This window comes from Lepisosteus platostomus, chromosome 10 (genome assembly GCF_059453375.1).
Source record: "Lepisosteus platostomus isolate fLepPlt1 chromosome 10, fLepPlt1.hap1, whole genome shotgun sequence".
In the NCBI taxonomy this organism is placed as follows: Eukaryota; Metazoa; Chordata; class Actinopteri; order Semionotiformes; family Lepisosteidae; genus Lepisosteus; species Lepisosteus platostomus.
In genome coordinates this window covers 44,704,411-44,725,656 of record NC_142620.1, presented here as the reverse complement: position 1 = coordinate 44,725,656, position 21,246 = coordinate 44,704,411, and the positions used below count along the sequence as shown (strand labels likewise).

Genomic DNA, 21,246 nt, shown 5'->3' with positions numbered 1-21,246 from the left:
ATTTGTGGAACACAATGCCTGTGTTACATTTTTCAAGATGTTTACGTGCTTGCTCTCCTTGTTGTTTGTTGACTTTCCTGCGGTGCTCCTCTTGTGCTCCACGTTGATTGGCTGCCAAAATGAGGCGACCTCGCGGTACTTTCGCGGCACGGTACGAGATTTGGAACTGTGACAAAAAGGCATGGGGGAATCATGTCATTAGTCACCCCCTGCGATTCCTAGTCGTATAATTTGACACCCTCTAGAACAGAAAAGGAAGCGAGATTCACTAACCGCAGTCATTAAATTTGACATGCTCTCCAACTAGAAGTCATGTTGAGTCCTGTAGCGTGACCCCGGCTTAATGCACTACTGCCCTGCAGGAACAGAGCTGGCCTTCTTGTGTGGGTATGGGAGAGAATGTTGCCTTGGCTCAGCTCACGCGCTCCATTTGTTTCTGTGTCTGCAGCTCAGATGGGAGTTGGGGAAGGCAAACCAGTGGGAGAGTGGTATGGACCAAACACAGTCGCACAGGTGTTAAAGTAAGAGGCACCTTAACCTTCTATGCTGGCCAAGTTTTCCCGTCACTCTGGTCTTGTTCAAAGAACCAATGTGGAGTATTCAGAGCATCCTCATCCTTATTTGTCTCTGTAAGAGGCCAAAAGACACCCAGGGGATTTAACTTAGTTGGAGGAATCCCACCTTGACTTGACATGAAAGGTATGGGATCACACCTTCCTTTACTGTTGGAATCCACTGCAATCCATTTCTCAATGGAAATTTGTGATTTTTTTTCTTCAGGAACAAGAGAGTGTGTGGGACATGCTGCTTTGAGTTATCTTGGGTGATGTTTCTCCGGGTTCCAGAGAGAATTAATAACCAGTCTGAGAAATTAAGACTGCAGCTCCTCTTTAACGACCGTCTTAGTATCAACTTCGACAAGTATTTACATTAGTTTGCCATTTGTTGTGAATGCAAAATCACCTACAGTAAATCACATTGAAGTTAATTAGGAACATATGTTAAAAAGAAATTATATGAGAGAAAAATTGTCACTATGATTTATACTGCAAGATGTGCACACTGAGTCTCCGAGAATGAAAACAGTTCTCAGGGGAATGCTGATGAATTCCAAAGCCAATAAGAGCTCTTGGAGACTCGAGTTTGATATGGTTTTGCTAATAAGTCTTGTCCTTTCAGGAAACTGGCCTTGTTTGACGACTGGAATTCCTTGGCGGTATATGTTTCCATGGACAACACTGTGGTTATTGAAGATATCAGTAAGTCTTAACCGTTCTTGTTTGTAGTAAATAATAGGATTAGTATTTTTCCTGTGTGTAAAAAAAATGGTTTAATAGCAGGACACCACTGTAGTTGGCAAATAGAACTGATTGCTCGGGCTGGTTTGGGCAGGGGTTGGTAGTGACAAAAGGTGACCACTAGAGGCGTCCAAAGAAACAGCCAGTTATTGGTTTATTCAGCATAATCGGGTGTCAGCAAACAGAGTGGGTGGTGTGGTGGTAGCCATGACAACAAGTACATGTTTGTAAGTTTTTTTTGTCTAACAGTTTAGCTCAGGTGAGCTATGTACCAGTGGTAGGCCTCCACTTGTTTTGTTTGTAAATTATGTCCATCAATAAAGCCACAAATCTTTCCATTCACATTCGTATATCAAAGCTTTTCTGTGAGGAGATTAGTATCCTGCGTGTGGAGCAGATCTCGCACGAATAGCTGTTGATTTACTTTCAGAACTGCCATATTCAGTAATTGTTTCATGTGACAAAATTCTGCTTCCATCACCAAAGCTTTTCAACCTGACTTCTCTTGGCAGTATGGAGTTAAAGTTTGTAAAGTGCTTAGAAGGTTCTTAGAAATGCACCCATTTAAATAACTTTAAGCAAATCTCTTCGTTGTAAAATCATGAGAAACTGTACTGATCATGGGACCATAGTTTTTATGGGTGCTATAAACACTGTAATCCCTTTTTATTTGTTCTCACATATTCTAATTTCCAAAATTCTGACGGTGCTTTATGTGATATTAATAATTCCATTTTTATGGATGCCATAAAGCTGATTGAATCTTGTTATTTTCACTTTCAGCTTCCTTATTTGTTTTCAGATCCGGTCACTCCTTGTTTTCAGATCCTGTCATTCGTGTATTGTCATGTTCAAGAGCTGACGTGCGTCATGTCTGATCTCATTATATGGAGACAAAACTCCAGTTCTAATCATGTACTCGAGTAACACTTCAGCAAACATTCCCAAGTCTAATTCTGACCCAAACATATTTTTCTTATGTTTTTGCAAAATGGTCTGTTGCAATTAAGAACTGTACAGATTTCTGGGATAGTAGGATAACTAAAAGACATATTCTTAAGCCTTTTTTGTTCATATCTGAAAATTATTTAAGCCTTTAAAGTATTAAATGACACAAGTAACTTATATGACAGTGACCAAGAAAACAATAGTATTAGTAAAACCATCCATTTTTACTGTAGAAAGCCATAATACCCTTCTCCAGAGAATGGCAATTCTTTCCGTTTCAGAAAAACTTTGCAAGCAGCACTGTCGGAGCCGTATAAGGCCCAGTCCTGTGGGTGCCAGTGAGCTGCAGATGATGAGCGATGTGCTGGGGCAGTGTTGTGCACAGCCACCAGGGGGCACTCCAGGGTCCTGCCCACACCAACACTCTGCCTGGAAACCACTCCTGCTCATCATACCTCTCCGCATGGGTATAAACCACATCAACCCAGTTTATATCCAGGCTCTGAAGGTACTTCACAGCTGCAGGCGCGCAAGAGAAAGGACCTGTCTTCCCACATGATCTCACATAAGAAGAAACCTTACATCCCATTACTGTTCAGCAGCAGTGCCAGGAAGAGAGAGATGGCTTGGAAATATTTTCTGTTCACTTTCATAAGACACACAGTTTATCCCATTCAGTATTTTTGCATCATGATTTTTCCACTTTAAAATGCACTTTTTCTTGCGATGAACAAAAGGGAAAATGTCATTACGGTTGTAACAGCAGTGTCCCATCTGGGCTCTAAACCCATTACCATCTACTTACAAGTCCAGAACCACAACCACTGCTCCACACTGCCTCCCCAGTTTAATTTGATTCTCCCTAATCCTTAAGAAGCTGATGATGTCCTCATCTCTTTCAGATTTCATATAGATTCCGGGATGAGAGAAATTAGAATTGGACCGCTGTGGGGTTCAGGGCTGGGGGAGGAGGAATAACTTTCGACATTGTTATAGATCAGAGGCACAGACCACCAGGTTGTGTTATGGAGACCTGATCTTTGTGGTCCTTTGGCAAAAAGTACTAAGGCAGGCAAGCAAAGTGGCAGTAAATGCTTTCTTAATTTCCCAAAATTTAAATGAACAACTGTATAGGTCTTTACATATACAGTACACAGCTATTTGAATCTGAAAATTGAACACGTCAGCCAGGTTTGGAATCACTGATATCTTAATCCCTAGGAGCTTATCTAGCCTAGAGAGGAAAATAAGATATGGGTACTATGTAGCTCATTTGGGATTTTATGAGGTCCTGGATCATCTACGAATTATACTAATGAAGCACAGAAGCAAATTATTGGTGGAAAATGTTATCTTCTTGTGTTTGTCTATGCAACGTACCTCACACTGAAGAACCAAGCTGTTTAGTTTAGTTCCAGTACCAGTTGTTTAGTGCTTTAGAGCTGTCTGTACCTTGTAGAACCTGCAGTGGTAAAGAACATTTATATATTTTCTTTAAAGGCTATGCTTACACTGCAGCATTGGCCTTTTCAAACAACATCAATGGGTTTTTGTAAAGGTTATGACAGAACTTTGCACTGATACTGAAAGTCTGTTTACTAGTTACAGCTCAGTGCAGATCTGCTTGCTCTGTTTGTTTAGAGACAATGAAAATAATCCAGCGGCCTTGTCATTACCAATAATTTTTTTTCAAATAAAACTTGTATTTCTTGCAGGAGTGCTTCAAGATGCCACAGTCCTTAGGCGTTTTAGGAGGAAAACCCAACCTTGCGTACTACTTCATTGGGTTCATTGGTAAGCAGGAATGAAGTTTGTATATATTCTTAAGCCTTTTCTGCGCAAGCAAGGTGCAAGTGTTACTTGATAGCAGCTTTAGCACCTTGTAGCCTTATCTGATTAGATCTCAGAAGCTCATCAAGGCTGGGCCTGGTCAGTACTGGGAGGAGAGACTTCTAAGGAAATCCAGGAGGTTGCTCCTGTAAAGGACCAGTAGGTGGTGCTCTTCTCTCTGGATCAGTTTTGAAATAAATGCCTCAGTGTGGTGACTGGGGACACTGTGCTGTACAAGATGTCTCCCCTTCAACCAAGGGCCTAACTACAGTACTTGATCATCGCACACCCTGGGGCAGGGTTTGTTAGAGTAGGGGCAGTCTGGCTCTCTAAAGTTTTCCACTAATTAAACTTTTGAAGCAGTTCCTGCCTTCCCCATGTGTATTATTCCAATAAAATAATAATTGTATCGGAGCTGCTTATGCGTAACATCACTTCAGTGGTGGGTAATGTGGGTCTCCTTCCTATATGTAAGATGCTTTGGGGTGAAAAGCGCTATATAAATGCAAGGAATTCCTGGTTTTGTTAGTTGTGGTAATATATATTAGAGTAGTGGATAGCCACATGGTAAACATTACTTTGAAATCCTACAGAGAGTATGGAGGAGGTTCTGTTCATTACTCCTCTCACCTCTGACATTATTGCCAGCGTCCTGTTAGCATGCCAGTGTTCTCCATCTGGACTCCCAGTGGGATTTGTGAGCTCAGAGATAGCAGATGTCCAGTTGCCCTTCCTTTCAGCTGAAAGCTCATGCTGTAGCAGAGGGTCTACACCAGTGGTGCTTCCCTGCTGCTTCTGAATCATTCTGTCCAGAAAGCTGAAAGTGTGTTAACGCTGGATTTCCATGGGCAGCTGCTATGAGTCACTGCAGTATCTCCTCCCTCTTCAGGACATGACTCCCAGCACTGAAAGTGATGGTATGGTATGAAAACCAGACCTGGACATTTTCAGCTACGTGTTGGTCACAGAGAAAAAAATCAAAATGGCTGTTAAAATATAGGTCCGAAGTTGTTTTTTTTCAGTGCAGTTTTTTCTCTGATAATTTGGTGCCTGAATGATAGGTTTACTGTAGTGGGAAAACTCAGACTTTTTAGACTGAGCAGTTTATTATTTTGTTTATTATGAGTCTCAGTAAATGAACAAGCCTGAAAGTATGTTGCTGCTGTTGTGGGTAACTGGAATGTGTAACATTTGAAAATAACAGAATAACCCCAAAGGATTGTGGGAACATGGAGTGGCCTGTAAATCTCCAGCCTGTAAGGATTAAGTTTTTACTCTGGTTTCTGTAGGAGAGGAGCTGATCTATTTGGACCCTCACACTACACAGACGGCAGTTGAGCCGGAGGAGGGTGGCAGTGTGGACGACCAGAGCTACCACTGTCAGAGAACTCCCCGCCGGATGAAGGTCATGAACCTTGATCCCTCTGTGGCCTTAGTAAGAGCTCCACCTCACATTCATAATTCTTGTGACATTGGCGTCACTCCTGCATGTGAAGGTGCTCATGGGAAACCCGCACACTTTATAACACACTAGCCAAAATATTTTGAATTATGGGTTTATCTGACATCATTTTTGACGGTGCCTTACATTGTAAGCAGCAATGAAGTGTTAACTGGTCTGAAGAGAGAAATGTGGCATAACTGAACCATATAGAAAAATAAAAATATTAAATTGAATGTATTTCAATAAAGCGAAATCACAGGTTCTGAAAGTATAGCCTGCAATAAGCAAAATAAACACTAATGGACAGGTGGAGCGGTGGCTCTGTGGCTAAGGATCTGCGCCTATGACTGGAAGATTGCTGGTTCAAATCCAGCGGCTGGCAGAGGAATCCTACTCCGTTGGCCCCTGAGCAAGGCCCTTAACCCTAACTGCTCCAGGGGCGCTGTACAATGGCAGACCCTGCGCTCTGACCCCAAGCTTCTCTCCCTGTCTGTGTGTCTGTGTCTCCATGGAAAAAAGCTGGGGTATGCAAAAGACGAATTCCTAATGCAAGAAATTGTATAGGGCTAATAAAGAAACATTATTATTATTATTATTATTAATAGCAGCATGAGGTAATGACTATGGGCGCAATCTGGACAGGTGGGTCCTGACAAGGAGCTGTGAGGGCAGAGGTCAGAGGTCAGAGACAGCAATGTGGTATTGTACTGACAGCAGGGCTATAAGGAGAGGATATAAAGAGACATGAGGGACTTGAGAGACCATGCAGTTAAGAGCTGGGAACTTGTGAGCAGAAAAAGACTGAGGACCTAGGCAAGGAGCTGAATGGAGCAGGCTGTAAAGAAAAGGGCAGATCATAAAAATGATAGGAGTGTGAGATGTGCAGGCTGAGAGTAGGGAAGGGAGAGGTCAGGGGTCAGGGCTCTGGGCAATGGAGGAGTATAGAGTATGAGAGATACTGAAAGTCAATGTAAACTTGAGTATAATCAATGTAGAAGTGTTTGAAGAAACTGAAAGAATGTAAGACCACTCATAAGGTATGGATATCAAGAGAGAGAGTCACTCCAATAGGGAGAGGGGCAGTGCTCAAGTTCTAGGTTTTTGCTATAAAATGGAGCTGTTTGGCTTTGATATTTATTCTTTTGTCACCTGGTGATCATTAGACATCTGAAGGCTTCTTTTTGATTTTATAATGTGCTTTTTTTAATTAAAACTGTAATGTTCAAACTCTGCTGTTGTAGGCCTTAGCTTTCTTCCAGGCAGAGACTATGGCTTTATTAAATTACATCATCTTGTTTTAGTCATCAGCTGACATGAAAACCAAAGAAATCATTGTTCATTTCCTTCGTGTGATTTAACTCTCCTTGTTTCCAGGAATAATACAGAGGCCTGCACCCAGGATGATGACTGGTTCTAGTCAGACACATTGAAATCTGAGTTTCATCTTGTATCAGACTAAGAAGCCTCATCTTTCTGGGGAGCCCAGTTCCAGTCCGGGTAGAGGGGCAAATATATTCCTATAGCACTGGAGTTGAGCACCCCAGCAACTGGAATGGCTTGATGTCAATGTTTTGTGTTCCTTTCAGGGATTTTTCTGCAAGGAGGAAGAAGATTTTGACACATGGTGTAGTGGTGTACAGAAGGTAGGGAAGTGTGTGGTTTTGTTATTGTTTTATGTTTGCATAAAATTTGTTTTCTGGTTTAACCTGTCTGTAAATTGCTTGGCATGACAGCTTACAACAGTCAGTCCTAAAACATTCTCATGATTATTGTAATTGGGAACAGATCTATGCTTTTCACAGGGTCCAGCTTTCATGCCTAAGCTCTGTCTTGAATGAAGTTCATTGGTTAAAAGCTTGGAGCCTCAGACCGTTCGTTTGCTCTGCTTGATAGGATATTTTGAAGAACAGAAGTCTGAGGATGTTTGAGCTGGTCGAGAAACATCCTCCCCACTGGCCTCCCTTCGTCCCTCCCACCAAGCCCGACGTTCAGACAACAGGAGCAGGTACAGTGCTAGGATAGAGAAAGCTGCAGTAGAAGTCAGAGGAGGTCATTTGGCCTATCTTCCTTGTTTGGTTGCTATCAGTTGCTTGATTTGAGAATCCCATCCATACTTTTCTTGACAGAAGCTAATTACCAGTTTCTAGAACGTCACTGGATAGCCTGTTCCAGACCCCTCAATGCTTCTTTGTAAAGACGTGCCTCCTGTTCTTAGATTTAAAAGCACTTCCTCTTAGTTTTAACTGGTTTGTTTCACTGTTGATTCTGAAGTCCACCCTGTTTGAATTTGTCAGTGCTTTTAAAGATTTTGAATGCTTGTCCAACCTTGTTATCTTCTCTGTTGAAGACCAAAAGGATTCAGTTCCTTCCGTCTGCCGATGTAGGACATTCCCTTTATTCCCAGAATGCCCAGAACATCTGTCCACATGCCCTCAGTCCCCAGTGTGCAGCTGCAGTCTATAGCTGTGAGCCATGATATGATAAGCACAGAACTGGTGATTCCAAATCCAAAGTTTAAACTGTCATGTATAGTACAACAGTATATCTGGCGAATCTAAATGGAAAAATTGCTTATTGATCTGACAGTGTTATCCAGGTGCTTTTTGGAGGACCTCAGAGAATCATTTTCAGCAACTCCGCTGTAGACTCTTTCTCTCTGCGTCGCGAAAGGCTGAAACTTTTGAACATCTGCTCTTCGCCGCGATAGGGAATGCATCGATCGCAACGAATTGTTTTCATTTTTGAGCGAAGGACCGGACATAAAAATGCCTCACACCCTCTTCTTCCTGTCTGCAGAGTTCATCGAGTCCACTGACAAGCTGTTTGAATCGGAAGAGGAGTTTGAAATTCTAAACGTGTGACCCCACTTCACCACGCGACTGGACGGCGGCTACGTTTCAAAACTCATTTGACCACGGAAGTGCCTCTGACCACTCTTACACCAAGCACATTGTGTAACCAGCTTGCAAAAAAAAAGAGAACAGCGAGAGGTCACGAGGGCCTCCAGCAGAACCGCCAGCGATGTGAGAAGCAGAAGGACACTTGTACTGTACGTTAGAGACTCCTGTGGCTGCTGTTTACAATACAAGGATCGCCCCTGCTTGCTCTTGTAAAATAACGGTCTGCGCAGGCAGGCTTTTGTTAAGACTTTGCTATGAAACGGACACCTTCTACGGGATTGTTCAGTGCATGATTTAAAAATTCCAGCCTCCTAGTGAAAGAAGGAGGTCAACACTGTGGATGCAGGTGGGAGCATATCTCTTCACTGCCATCACCTCGTCAGTAGATCTACCTCCTAAAAAGGAGAAAGAAATATGCAGACGATATTAAGTGTGAACAAACGGTGTACATAGAAGTGCCTCTTTTACAGATAATCTATTTATATCAATTCTTTTCCGGCTAGTTGCAGTACCTTTGGAGAAGGTAGTGCGATACCTCCAAACTTTGTAAGCCAGTAAATGCAAACATTAAAACCTGAGTTGATTTATGGGGAAGGAATTATTTTCAAGTGACACTGATGTTTGTTCAACATCGCAATCATATTCATGAATAAAGGTTCAGAAAACAACACTGAAAATGTATAGCTTTCGTCTTGGTTTGCTTTCAGCCAAATCCTGTATTCTGGCTTGACTTCATGGAGAAGGAAACCGAGATTGTAGGATCCTCATAGCCCAGGAATGAGGAATCTCCCTTCCAAAAAAGAATGAGATGGATTTAGGATTTATAAGACAGGGAATATACTGCCAAATCGAGTTCATTGTAGCGTGGTCTTAAAATTTTCAGCTCTGGACACAGAGTTTCTGCCCCCTGGTGGACAGTGCACCTTACTGCTGTCCGGTCGCACACCGCAGTGGAGAAAAACCTATACCTGACGAACAGATCACAATACACAGTCATTCAATGAAGTGCTCAGTGGTTTGCATGTTAATTACAAAACTGACCAGTAGTAAAGAGTTGCAGGAACAGACGGGAGAGTTCTGCTACTAGTAAGAGCTTTATTACAATTCTAGTATGTCGAAGATGGTTCTCTCACGCTAAACTTGCCTCCAGGTATAATCATTTGAAATACTCCTCTCAGTATTCGCCTGAAACCGTAGCAGAGCCCTTCCTCCCCCTCGTTCTTGTGTTCAAGATCTGCTATCTCAAAACAAACAGAAGCCAGCTCTCCAGCACTTCCGTCACCTCCACAGAGACCTCTCCACCGGATTGCGCTACCTGCCTTCACCGCGTCCTATATGGAACAGCAGGAATTTAGGGCTTATAAAGCCAACAATGAACTGACTGATTTGGGGGTTAAGGACTTAAAACCTGTAGGCAAATCGGCCATTTAGAAGGACTAAACGTCCCCGAGAACTCGGTCAGATATTAGGCTGCTCGTTTGTCCGAGGTAGAGAGTAGTGTAATCAAAAATAAAGTAGTAGAGGTATCCCTAGATTTACACTGCAGCCCAGCTCTTAACTGACCAGTTGCAGTAATTATTTAAAAGCCCGCGGATTGCGACATTACCTGACAGTACATTGGCTCCTCCTCACCGTCGGGACTGCACGGTAACTTTCCAGAACCGCGAACACTTGAATTCAACCTCACCCGACCTGAGCCACTTAAAAACATACAGAAAATTTCAGTCTTCAGACGAGAGCACTGTGCTTGAACGTATTTCTACTTAACGTGTCTTCGCAATACTCTTTAAGATGTACGAATAGAATAATAAAACGCACCTGTCGCTTCAATAAATGAATCGAAAAAGACAAGGGTTTTCATGGCACTAAAGCATAACCCCGTTGAAAGATTTAAAGCTCATCCAGCTGTTTGCAGATGCTTAAGAAAAGCTTAGAAAGTATAGGTGAACAGGGATTTCTGAGATCTGCTGCATCAACAACTTTAGGACTAGGTCAGGAGAGATGACCCAGCTCGCTGTGACATTCGCTGGACCTCTATTTCGGTCTAACACGCCCGCAGCTGGTCTGTCAGTGGAGAAGCCACATGCTTTGCACCGGGAACACGTGTTTAGTTTACTTTCTGCAAGAAATGCTTGGTGTCCTGACAGGGGCATAACAATATAAGATCGTACAACGCCTTCAGATGGCAAAAATGGATCAGAAATGGCTAAGAGGGGTGTAAAAAATATCGGCGAACGTCTCAACCCTTTTCTTGTTTTATTTCCGTTGATATTCTAATTTCTTTTCGTTTGTGTGTGTTACGCATTTGAGGATACTTCGCAGTCCGGAGTGAGTTGTTTGGATGGAAGTATCTGGGTAGGAAGAGCGCTGGAGATAGGGTTTATTTTACTGCAAGGGTACACATAATCATTAACTTTGTTTTATTTTTTTAACTCTTGTTCGAAAACGTCTTGTAAAACAACGCTGGCACGTCTAAACTAGAGCACCCGAGTGACTGGAGTTCCCGATCGCAACTTTCGCTGGTTTCTGAGTCTTGCTGTAACTTGACTCGGGTGCTACCATTTGTTTTCGTTTACCGAAGAAAAAACAACATCAGGTGATTTAACACTGTTCATGTAAGTAAGAATATACCTTTCGTATTTTTCACGTAGTTATAGGAAAGGGCAGATTTGGAACAGCTAGCTTATCCCCGAGCTTTCTGTACTTCTGTTTCTCATAAACTTTGAAAACTGATCCGTGTAATGATGTCTAAGATAGGCTAGCTGCTTCCCGGAGTGTGTTTTCCTGGTGCTGTTGTGTCATGGTGTGCGCTGTGAAAACGTTCACTTTTTAAACTTAACTGCTGTGCAGAAATGACGGTGTTTGCGATTTGAAGAGAGTGGGGACAGGCAGCCATGAGGAGCCGTAGTAATTCCGGGGTGAAGCTCGATAACTACGCCCGTCTGGTGCAGCAGACAATCCTCTGTCACCAGGTGAGTACCGCGCTGCGTTGGTGACAAAGCGCTTTATTTCCGAAATACGATCTCGTTTAGTTGCATTTGTTAAGACCCATTTTTGTTGGCTTAATTTGGAACTATTTTTAAGTGTCATTTCCCTCGGTGGGCAGTCAGTGTTTCACTTAAGCCTGCGCGGAAACTGCAGCGTCAGTGCAAGAGTTTATTTTGAAACTATTGTAAAGTATGAGGGGGATAAGTCTACATAGCTCATGCATTTTTGTGCCTCAAAAAAAGAACTTTCATGTATTAGTTCTAAAAATAAGATATATGCGCGATTTCACCTATAGAGAAATAGCCGAAATCACATATGCAACTGTGTTTTTTGGTGAAGATTAGCAGTGATGGCCAGTCCATTGCCACAATGTTGCAAAAACGCAAGACGTGTACAAAGTGAATTTACTGCAAAGCAAAGTGTGATAGTAAATTTGTTTTTTTCCCCATTTTTGTAGGAAGCAAAACAGCTTTGTTAAATGTGTGTTTTTAGGAGTGTAAACGTTTAAAACTCAATATTATAAACTTACATGCTCAACTTCAGCATTTCCGCATTGGACGTGATTCGTTTTAATTTCCACTAAATTAGAGCGTGGAAAGCCTTCAGCTTTGTTAAGCATTGGCTGAAAACAGGGTGTCGCTCTTTACACAGGGAGATGTGGAGGTCTGGAGCAAACTCAAGCCATGTTGTTGAAATTTACTCTGTGGACTAAGAACTGAACTGTGGACTGCTGTTGTTCGTAATCCTTCTTGTGTTCTTGTATCCCATGGCCTGTCCTTTCTGTCAGCCATGTGTGTGTCTTTGACCTGAGGTCTGTGAAATCGGTGTTGGTTCTGGCTTGTGGAATATGTGGTATTTCATTCTGCAGTGTTTCTAGCTTTGCCAATCAAGCATGTCTTCTATATACAGTATACTGTACTGCATTGTTGTCGTTTATATGGATACATTTTGGGCCTGAATGTCACAGAGGCCACACTGTCCAGGTAAGTTAATATGGAGTGACAGTTCTGTGGGAGCACTGAAGCCCATTCCTGGGCCGTGCTTTAAGTCAGGAGCATGACCGTAAATTTCTTGTTTTCTGTATCACTGAAGGTGTATGAAACGAATTGTCAACCTCAGGTGATTGAAAATAAAAATGCTGTGTGTGGCCTGTGTTCCAGAGTAGACACATGCTTGATGACCTCAGTAGTTCCTCTGACACAGTTCAGCACTCTAACATAGTCACATGGTCTCAAAAGTAGTAATTGCCTGCAGGTATTTCAGACCATATGGGAGCCATGTCCATGTCTGTGTTCTAGCTGTTTGTTGTATTTTGGGAGGGCAATTTCTATTATCCATATGGTGTTTTAGACCATATTACAGTAGAACACAGTCCACTGAGAGTTTCGTATATTTATGGTGAGTGCTTGAAAAGAAGCTGGAAAATGCTGAGAGCACCTCTTTCTGCCTTCTTCTGAAAGTGTGGGAAACGCAGGGGGAGGCCGGGAACTGGGCGGGTCTTGGACAGTAGTGAATAGAAGGATGGGGTGGAAGAAACTAATCAGGCCACATCTATCTGCACTGTGCCAGGTCTCCAAAACCGCTTACTCCCAGAGTGCTCAGTGTGGCTGTGAGTCTCCTGGCACCGTTGTGTGCCTTGGCAGGGTGGCATGTCTGTGGTGCCAGCCCCAGACCTGTACTATTAGTTCATTTATCGTAACGGAACAAGCAGCCAAACTTTTAGTTTTCTTTTGAATTGTTACATTTCTCTGTAAATTGGGAGAAATTCTCAGACGCGATAGGATACCGTTCCACATACTAGGATATCATTTGGCAGCAGTGTGTATATTAGTGGGGAAAGGTGGTGATTCAGTGGAGCAGAAAAGAATGATCTTGACTGAGCTTTAGTAAAGGTTAAACTCTTATATAAATAAACTTTCAGGCTGTTTGAATATGTGACCTTTCTGTTGTTGATCAAGTTGTGCAGCACACATAAAGCTGAGCAATTAGCAGTGGCAGCTTTCAACAGCTGTTCTCAGATGACCCGCACAAGTCAGCACCTAGCGATATCGGCATTAGTGTAGTACACCGGAGAGCAATTTAATAATAATAATAATAATAATAATTGCTTACACTTATATAGCGCTTTTTCTGGACACTCCACTCAAAGCGCTTTACAGGTAATGGGGACTCCCCTCCACCACCACCAATGTGCAGCATCCACCTGGATGATGCGACGGCAGCCATAGTGCGCCAGAACGCTCACCACACATCAGCCATCAGTGGGGAGGAGAGCAGAGTAATGAAGCCAATTCACAGAGGGGGATTGTTAGGAGGCCATGATTGATAACAGCCGATGGGGAAATTTGGCCAGGATGCCGGGGTTACACCCCTACTCTTTTCGAGAAACACCCTGGGATTTTTGGTGGAAGGCTGAACGCTCTTTCTTTAGGATGGACCCCAATCTGTTGGGGTGGAAGTGCCCGGGATAGAAAAACAGTGAGCCTACACCCGCCTGGAGAGCCCACGTTTCCACGAGTGCCCCATGTTGGGAGTACAGAGTGACGGAGCTGGGTTTGGCTTTCTGACCTGCTGACTGGGATCCGCCGTCTTGCCCTTTCAGGATCCCGTGACGGGCCTCCTGCCAGCCAGCGAGGAGCAGAGGGATGCGTGGGTGAGGGACAATGTGTACAGCATCCTGGCGGTGTGGGCTTTGGGCCTGGCCTACCGGAAGAATGCCGACCGCGACGAAGACAAGGCCAAGGCCTACGAGCTGGAGCAGGTGAGGCGTCTGTGCTAGAGGCCCGCTGAACCAGTTGTAGTGTGTGTGTTGAAAACCCTTCTGTGACATTGTGAAATACATTAGAATTACACACGAGAAACACAAAACGCAACAGAGTACCATGGTGGAGTACCGGTTTGTGTTGGGGCCTGACAGCCTGAGTCCTGATACTTAACTGGTGAACCTTTTCTGTGGATGTTCTCCCTTTGTTTGTGTGTGATTTTGCTGGGTGCTCTGGATATGCTGTCCAGGTGAATATGAATGTATTAAACTTTTAATACCATATGAATAGTATGTATCTTGGCCTGAGGAAAGATGGATACACAACACAGTTTTTCACTTTTTCCCACCTCTTGGGTTAAGGAGGGAGATACATATCCTCTTTATACAAGGTCAGCATGCCACATGTTGAATACTGAGCTGAAAAGGCTGAGGTCTAAGGAAACATGGAATTTGGGCCAAAGCCAAAATGAACTGATTTGAATTTTAATTCTAGTGGTCCTTGGGGGTGCACTGTACAGCAGGCATGAATTTTAAACAAGGTCATCATTAACTACGGGAAAGAGACAGACAGGGGAATGTGATTTGTTAAAAGATGCAAAAGATGCAAAATGGCAGTTTTTTTACTATATATCTTTGGGTTTAAAACAATTAATCTTGTTCACGATGTCTTCATTTTGTATTGTCATTTCCTTGTTAATTTTTAATGGCGAGCTTCACGTTTCTTCAAGATAACATCGTCAATGCCCTCGTTATCCATTCTTCGTCCGAAAGACACTTTTTTGTGTCTTGTGTCCATTCAGGGGTTGTCGTAGGGACTCGGGGGCCTCAGGTGATATTCAGTGATGTCTGACTAGAAAAAAAGATGGCTAACATGTAACAAGTGACCAGTCAAACCAAACTTAAAATATGAGTTATTGTTTTCAAAATAATACTGAGAGTTAATCATACTGTTTGCATGGAAAATGGTAAAAACAATGCAAACAAACAGCGACCTCATGTAGACTTGATTTTATTTATGTTTTGGGTCGATTTCATAGCATTGGGCTCAGACTAGAAGCAGGTATTAAAACTGGAATAATGGAGGGAAGACATGGACAATTTAGAAACCTCAATTAAGCTTGTCAGCATGACTTGAGAATCTGGGAGCTAACCAGAGCACCTAGAGAAAATCTACATTATCGCACAGAGAATGTGCAGACTCCACACAAAGTTTGGAATCACACCCAGGACCCAGGAGCTGTGAGGCAGCAGTATGAACTACTACCCCACTGTTGAGCTCAGTATCTGTTGCCATGCTTTTCAAATGCAGGTGTAGCTTGCCCTGTACAAATTTGTCAGAGCATCTGCTGAAATGTCTTTAATATCTTGTGTTGTAATATTTCAAACGGAATAGTTTCTCACTTTTTAGGCTAGTCAGAATGGATTTACTGTATATTATGGAGTGGAATATGTAAATATGCAAGAATAAAGTGTGATATATGAGTAATGCATGGAGTTAAATAACTGCTACTATCTTTTGGTACAGTAGTGTTAACTGCCTTCTTTTAATTTTTCATGCAGAGTTTTGATTGCAGACATTGAAGCTTGGTCTGAGTTTATGAGTGACATGATAAAAAGGAATCTTCTTTCAGGCAGGCGGCGTCCTCTTCTGCACCTGTTGGGCTGCTGGGATGTCCTGACCCTGCCTGACTCCGAGTCCATCACTGTGGACTCCGTTCCACAGTCTCAGCACAGGCTGAGAGAGGGCCCCTGTGTGTCTGTTGCTTGTTGCTGTTCTAGGGTGCAGGGGTAGCTGAGTAATGCCACGCAGAGGGGTGTCGCGTTTCAGTTGCAGGGGGCAGGAAAAAGGTCAGGGTTGAGTCTGGCTGCTGACTCGGAGCTCTGGTGTCGTCGCTAACCGGTGTGTTTCCCCCCCCGCAGAGCGTCGTGAAGCTCATGAGAGGCCTGCTGCAGTGCATGATGAGGCAGGTATGACACTGAATCCGGAAGAACTCTGGCCTCCTTCTGTGCTGAGCTGCGATTCCATCACTAACATCAGGAGCCCAGTTTTGTGGGGGATACGCCTCTGGCAGGAAGTGAAATCTAACAAATGAGTCCAAATTATTAAAGGGAGTTTGAAACCATTTTCAGTAATAGAATTTAGAATGTGTAACATTAAAAACAAAGCACATTTTGTTCTGTTGATTTTTACTCAGAAAGTGTGCTTGTTTGAATCCCTGGTATTGTTCAGCGAAGTATGGTGGAGTGTATCTTGATATCTCAGTGTTGGGAAGTGATTATCTCTGCAGTGGCCCTTTGCTTTTCCATTAGGCTCAGGGACTGAGTGTCTGAAGGCTTCTTTACCCCGTAATTACCTCTGCACTCTGCAGAAAGTGTCCTGTGTGGTAATTCTCACAGTTCCAGTATAATAAGAACAACCTTCTGGAGTGAGGCTCTCGTTGGCTAAAAAGATTTCAGCCATTGTTAGCTTTGCCATTATGTCTGAAGGACAGTTCCGTTAAAAAAACACCATGAAATTTCCTTATATATAATATGATTTCCTTATATTCTTCTCGCAGTTGATGAAAACCACAGGTTTAGGATTTCTGCTGCTTCTGTCAGGGTTTGCAGGCAGAGATCTTACCAGACACTCATGGTCATCCTGCCCCATTGTTACCACTAGGGCTGCGTTTCTCCATCTGGAGACTTACTGGTCACATATGTTAATACAGAACATCAGAAATTAGATTCCAACTTCAACCTACAAGCACTGTAAGAAACAAACCCACTGTCCAGAATTAAAGTAAGTAAACAAGTCAATAAAAGCTCCAGGTAAAGACCTAAGTAACGAGTAGCAAACTGGAGACTTGTCATGATGTTATTGTGAGGACTAGCTTTTCCATTCTGTTGCTACTTCCTGCAAACACAGGGGAATGACTGCCAGTCTTCTGTTCACGGTAAGCAGAGATCTGGTTGAACATCTTTAGAACAAACAGTGAAACATGAACTGGAGGACACGAGTGGAAAATATGTGAAGTGCTTTTAAAAAACCAGAGGACAGGACTCACTTAAAAATGCTGGGAACATGCTACCCATCCATGTTGTTAAAGCCGATACCCTGGTTTCATTCTAGTGACCGGTTGAGATCTATTAATTACCAAGTACCAGCAGGCTAGAAGGGCTGAATGTGTCTGTAACTCTTCTTTCAGTACGTTCTTAGGTAATCTTATGTCTGAGAGCCAGCACTCCTGAATGGTTCATGGACAAACGGTTATTCTCATGCCAGCTCAAAGCTGTAACCTTGATTTCAATAGTGGGAACCTTAATATGAAAGATGTGAATAAAAGAAACAGCTGTGAAAGTCTCTTGGCTCACGTCAAGACTCAAGGGCAGTTGAGTAAGAAAGTCGTTGCTGAACTGCAGTTACCCTGCAACCTTTTCACACGGCAGAATCAGATTGCAGATATTAGATTGCAGATTGTAGATATTTCATCCAGCACAGTCATTAAAAAACTGAAATCTGGTTGTAAAAAGGAAGATGGAAAGCACTTAGAAATATTCATTAAATGCTTCAAATTTAGTTTGCAAAGCTGCTTTTTAAGTAATCCTCACTGAATGTTTACCATGGTAATTGTGAGTGGTTCTGTTACTTTGTATTTTTCACCTTGGAGCGCAGAAGTTTCTCACATCTCACTCCTGGGAGCAAATCACAGGAACTGTCTAGTGTTAGAATAAGTAGAAATGCCGAAAAGATGTTTAAAAGAGAATTCAGGTTTTGGAGTTCAGTGTTTTAGTATTTTTCTTTAAGCAGGGCTTAAAGTAATACGTCTCCTGTTGTTTTCACAGCTGCAGAAGGTGGAGAAGTTCAAGTACAGTCAGAGCCCTAAGGACAGCCTCCATGCTAAGTACAATCTGCACACCTGTGCCTCTGTAGTGGGTGATGACCAGTGGGGGCATCTGCAGGTTGATGCCACCTCCCTTTACCTGCTTTTCCTGGCACAGATGATCGCCTCAGGTATACCCAGTATGCATTGCTGTAGCACTAGCATGGTACTGATGATTTATCTCGGGTATACCCAGTAGGCCTTATTGCAGCGATAACATGGCAGTGATCACTAGCTTAGGTTTCCCCTGAGCACAGGGGTTATGTAGTGCCCTATTGTGCCCTGGTTGATAATTGAATATACGTAACGTAATAGGGCTGGTAATATTGTACAATCAGAAGATCACTTCGTAGGGACTTTAATTGATGTCAGATCCATAATGCCATCTCTTCTATTAGAAATTCTTGATTGTTTTTTTTTTCTTAGGTCTCCATATTATTTACACTCAGGATGAAGTAGATGTGGTTCAGAACCTCATGTTCTACATTGAAGCTGCTTACAAAGTTGCAGTAAGTACACTTTTAAAACTACTGAGTTTTTACTGGAAATTTGTCCTGTAGTTATGGACTGCCCACACCAGAAGTTGGCATTTAACACTACCTGTATTCTGCAACGTAGGTTCTGTATAGTTCGGGACATGTTTCTGCTCTCCCAGTGAAAACTAATAAGATAAGATCACTTTATTGGCCATATACAATTTCTTGTATTAGGAATTTCTTTTTGCATATCCCAGCTTGCTCTCCATGAGACACACAGACAGGGAGAGAAGCTTGGGGTCAGAGTGCAGGGTCAGCCATTTACATGGTGCCCCTGGAGCAGCTGGGGTTAAGGGCCTTGCTCAGGGGCCAACGGAGTAGGATTCCTCTGCCGGCTGCGGGATACGAACCGGCAACCTTCCAGCCACAAGCGCAGATCCTTAGCCACAGAGCCATGTGGAAATACTTAAGTGTGTTTGTTGAAGTTTCCTTTTTTCTGCCTTAAGGAAACGTGTATTGTCTTGAATGTTTAGTAATAATGTCTTATAAGAGCCTCAGGTGACCCAGCCTCACAGACTCAAACAGCTTTGTAAGGGCTTCAACTTTAAATGCATAAGTGATTAAGACAAAAATGCAATTAGGTTGATTAGTCTGGGATGTAGTTGAAAGGTGGCTAGAACTGAGATTTGGCAATGGATGTAGCCCTGCAGTACTGGTGACTCCTAACAGAGTTAGAAAAAAAGCTTCAGGAATTAGTGGAAATACTGAAGTGGTAGAAAATCCAGGTAAGCCTTTACAGGCAGAAATATTCAAACTCTGCTAACAGAATACATTGTCTTTCTTTCCTGTGTGGTATTTGTAGACATTTCCTTCAATTTCTGCCATCTCTTTTGTCTTGCAGGACTACGGCATGTGGGAGAGAGGTGACAAGACCAACCAGGGGATCCCTGAGCTTAATGCCAGCTCTGTTGGCTTGGCCAAGGTGCACTGTCTGGGGAGTCTTAGCAAAGCCAAGTCATGATAGAGCTGTTGGACAGCTGCAGCTATGCAGTACAGAGTTCCCATGGTCCCCTTGTGATCCTCTACCTCAGCATAAATGCTACAGCACTGCCTGGCCTTGGATACTTGTTTAAGTGATGAGCTATCCCCATTTTAACTAGGCAGTGACTGGTTTTATTAAGATGTTCCACCAGAGAGCAGCACTGGTTAACCACAGAGCCCACGTGCCTCTGTCAGGAGGGCTTAGCTGTCCGAATTTACCCCTGGAAGAGCGTATAAGGTCCAGGTTGTCAGGTGCTGCAGTGAGCTTCGTCAGGGCCAGGATTAACGGAGTGATCCTTTCACTCTCCTAAAGAACAGCAGTCTGATTTTAACCCTCAACCAGTTGTTTTATCTCATTTGTATTTTGAGATGCAGAAAACTAATTGTTTTATTCACACATAAAAGGCAGAATTGCAGGTGCGGGATGTCTCCATTATTTCCCCGAGAACCTTTCTTTTGCTGCGTTTTTTTCTGAGGTTTTCACTTTTTCAGTATGCCAGTAATGGCATCAGGGCACTCTTGTAACATGGAAAGAAAAATACATGTAGAAAAAAAGACGTTTCAGAGATGAAAAAACAATATGTTACATGGCAGTGTGAGGTCCATGAGAACCATCGGGTTTCTGAAATGAGTGTAAATACATTCACTTTTCTCAGCTTTGCAAATGAAGACAATTTCTTATACAGACTTATCTTGTGGTTGTTGATATTTAACCTTTTTAGTGGACTGTAGGTTTTTAGCTTACTTTTTAACATTTTAGAAATGTGCCAATTTCTCTGTTTATTAGGAAAGACAAGCCCTGCTACCTTTCCTTTTCCTTTATTTAACACAGAAATACTCTCTATTTCCGTTCCTTCTGTGTGTCACCAGGCTGCACTAGAGGCCTTAGATGAGTTGAACCTGTTTGGTGCTAATGGGGGTCCTGCGTCAGTTGTGCACGTTTTGTCAGACGAGGTTCAGCACTGTCAGGTGAGGCCTGCACCCATAACTCTTTGTTTCTTGCGAAATGTGGTTAGACAAAAGTCAGCCTGAGGTGTATGGGAGGGAGGGGAAGCAGCCAAAGACCTAAAACCAAAACATCTGTGGAGGAATATTAGCCCTGGAAAATTTAGTTTTTCTGTTTGAAAAAGCAAAGGGAGGAGTCCAAGGCCTGTCACCTGGCTCAGATAGAACAGTCGCTTGTTCTCATTCTCCCGTGTGCAGTCTTGGGTTCCTGAGCCAAGGTGTGAAAAGCACTGCTGGTAACAAAACAGCTGGCTTTATAGTTTTAAAAAATGTTTTAAAAACACTGAAAAGGAGCAAATGAGACACTTGATTTCCGAACAGCTGGAGTATGTCAACAAGGTCTTGTGTTTTTCCCCAGCTGCTTGTAAATGTCAGGACATCGCCTGCAAGGTAATGCTGATCTCCTCAGTGCAGGGTCAGATGTGGTGGTGGTAAGGGCTGTTAATCCACTTGTTTTCTTCTCTCTGGGTTTTAGTCTATTCTTCACTCGATGTTGCCAAGGGCTTCGACTTCCAAGGAGGTGGATGCTGGCCTGCTTTCGGTCATCTCCTACCCAGCCTTTGCAGTGGAGGATGTCCAGCTAGTCAATATCACCAAGGAGGAAATCATCTCCAAACTGCAGGTTCGTTTAGATCATTTGATCGGAGATGAGTACAGGTTCCTGTTTTGTGACAGAAGAACAGGGTGCT

The 21,246-nt window shown here is 43.0% G+C and overlaps 2 protein-coding genes across 6 annotated transcripts in view; both read left to right on the top strand.

The window, feature by feature from the left end:
• atg4a (autophagy related 4A, cysteine peptidase) overlaps positions 1–9,101 on the top strand; it is a 19,534-nt gene extending 10,433 nt beyond the window's left edge. The window contains exons 6-13 of the mRNA XM_088649154.1: positions 449–521; positions 1,180–1,259; positions 2,528–2,754; positions 3,962–4,040; positions 5,366–5,511; positions 7,107–7,163; positions 7,414–7,525; positions 8,317–9,101. Of these exons, the coding sequence (XP_088505280.1) occupies positions 449–521; positions 1,180–1,259; positions 2,528–2,754; positions 3,962–4,040; positions 5,366–5,511; positions 7,107–7,163; positions 7,414–7,525; positions 8,317–8,381 (839 nt within the window). The 3' untranslated portion in view covers positions 8,382–9,101. The remainder of the gene's footprint in view (positions 1–448; positions 522–1,179; positions 1,260–2,527; positions 2,755–3,961; positions 4,041–5,365; positions 5,512–7,106; positions 7,164–7,413; positions 7,526–8,316) is intronic.
• Positions 9,102–10,469: 1,368 nt separating this feature from the next.
• phka1a (phosphorylase kinase, alpha 1a (muscle)) overlaps positions 10,470–21,246 on the top strand; it is a 42,048-nt gene continuing 31,271 nt past the window's right edge. The window contains exons 1-9 of one of the 5 annotated variants that reach the window (XM_088649151.1): positions 10,470–10,748; positions 11,271–11,392; positions 14,011–14,169; positions 16,093–16,140; positions 17,998–18,166; positions 18,462–18,544; positions 19,413–19,493; positions 20,423–20,521; positions 21,033–21,179. In XM_088649151.1, coding sequence (XP_088505277.1) covers positions 11,315–11,392; positions 14,011–14,169; positions 16,093–16,140; positions 17,998–18,166; positions 18,462–18,544; positions 19,413–19,493; positions 20,423–20,521; positions 21,033–21,179 — 864 coding nt within the window. In that variant the 5' untranslated portion in view covers positions 10,470–10,748; positions 11,271–11,314. Of the gene's footprint in view, positions 11,036–11,270; positions 11,393–14,010; positions 14,170–16,092; positions 16,141–17,997; positions 18,167–18,461; positions 18,545–19,412; positions 19,494–20,422; positions 20,522–21,032; positions 21,180–21,246 lie in introns of all 5 variants that reach the window. The other 4 variants (XM_088649150.1, XM_088649152.1, XM_088649149.1 and 1 more) reach the window with 4 other exon arrangements.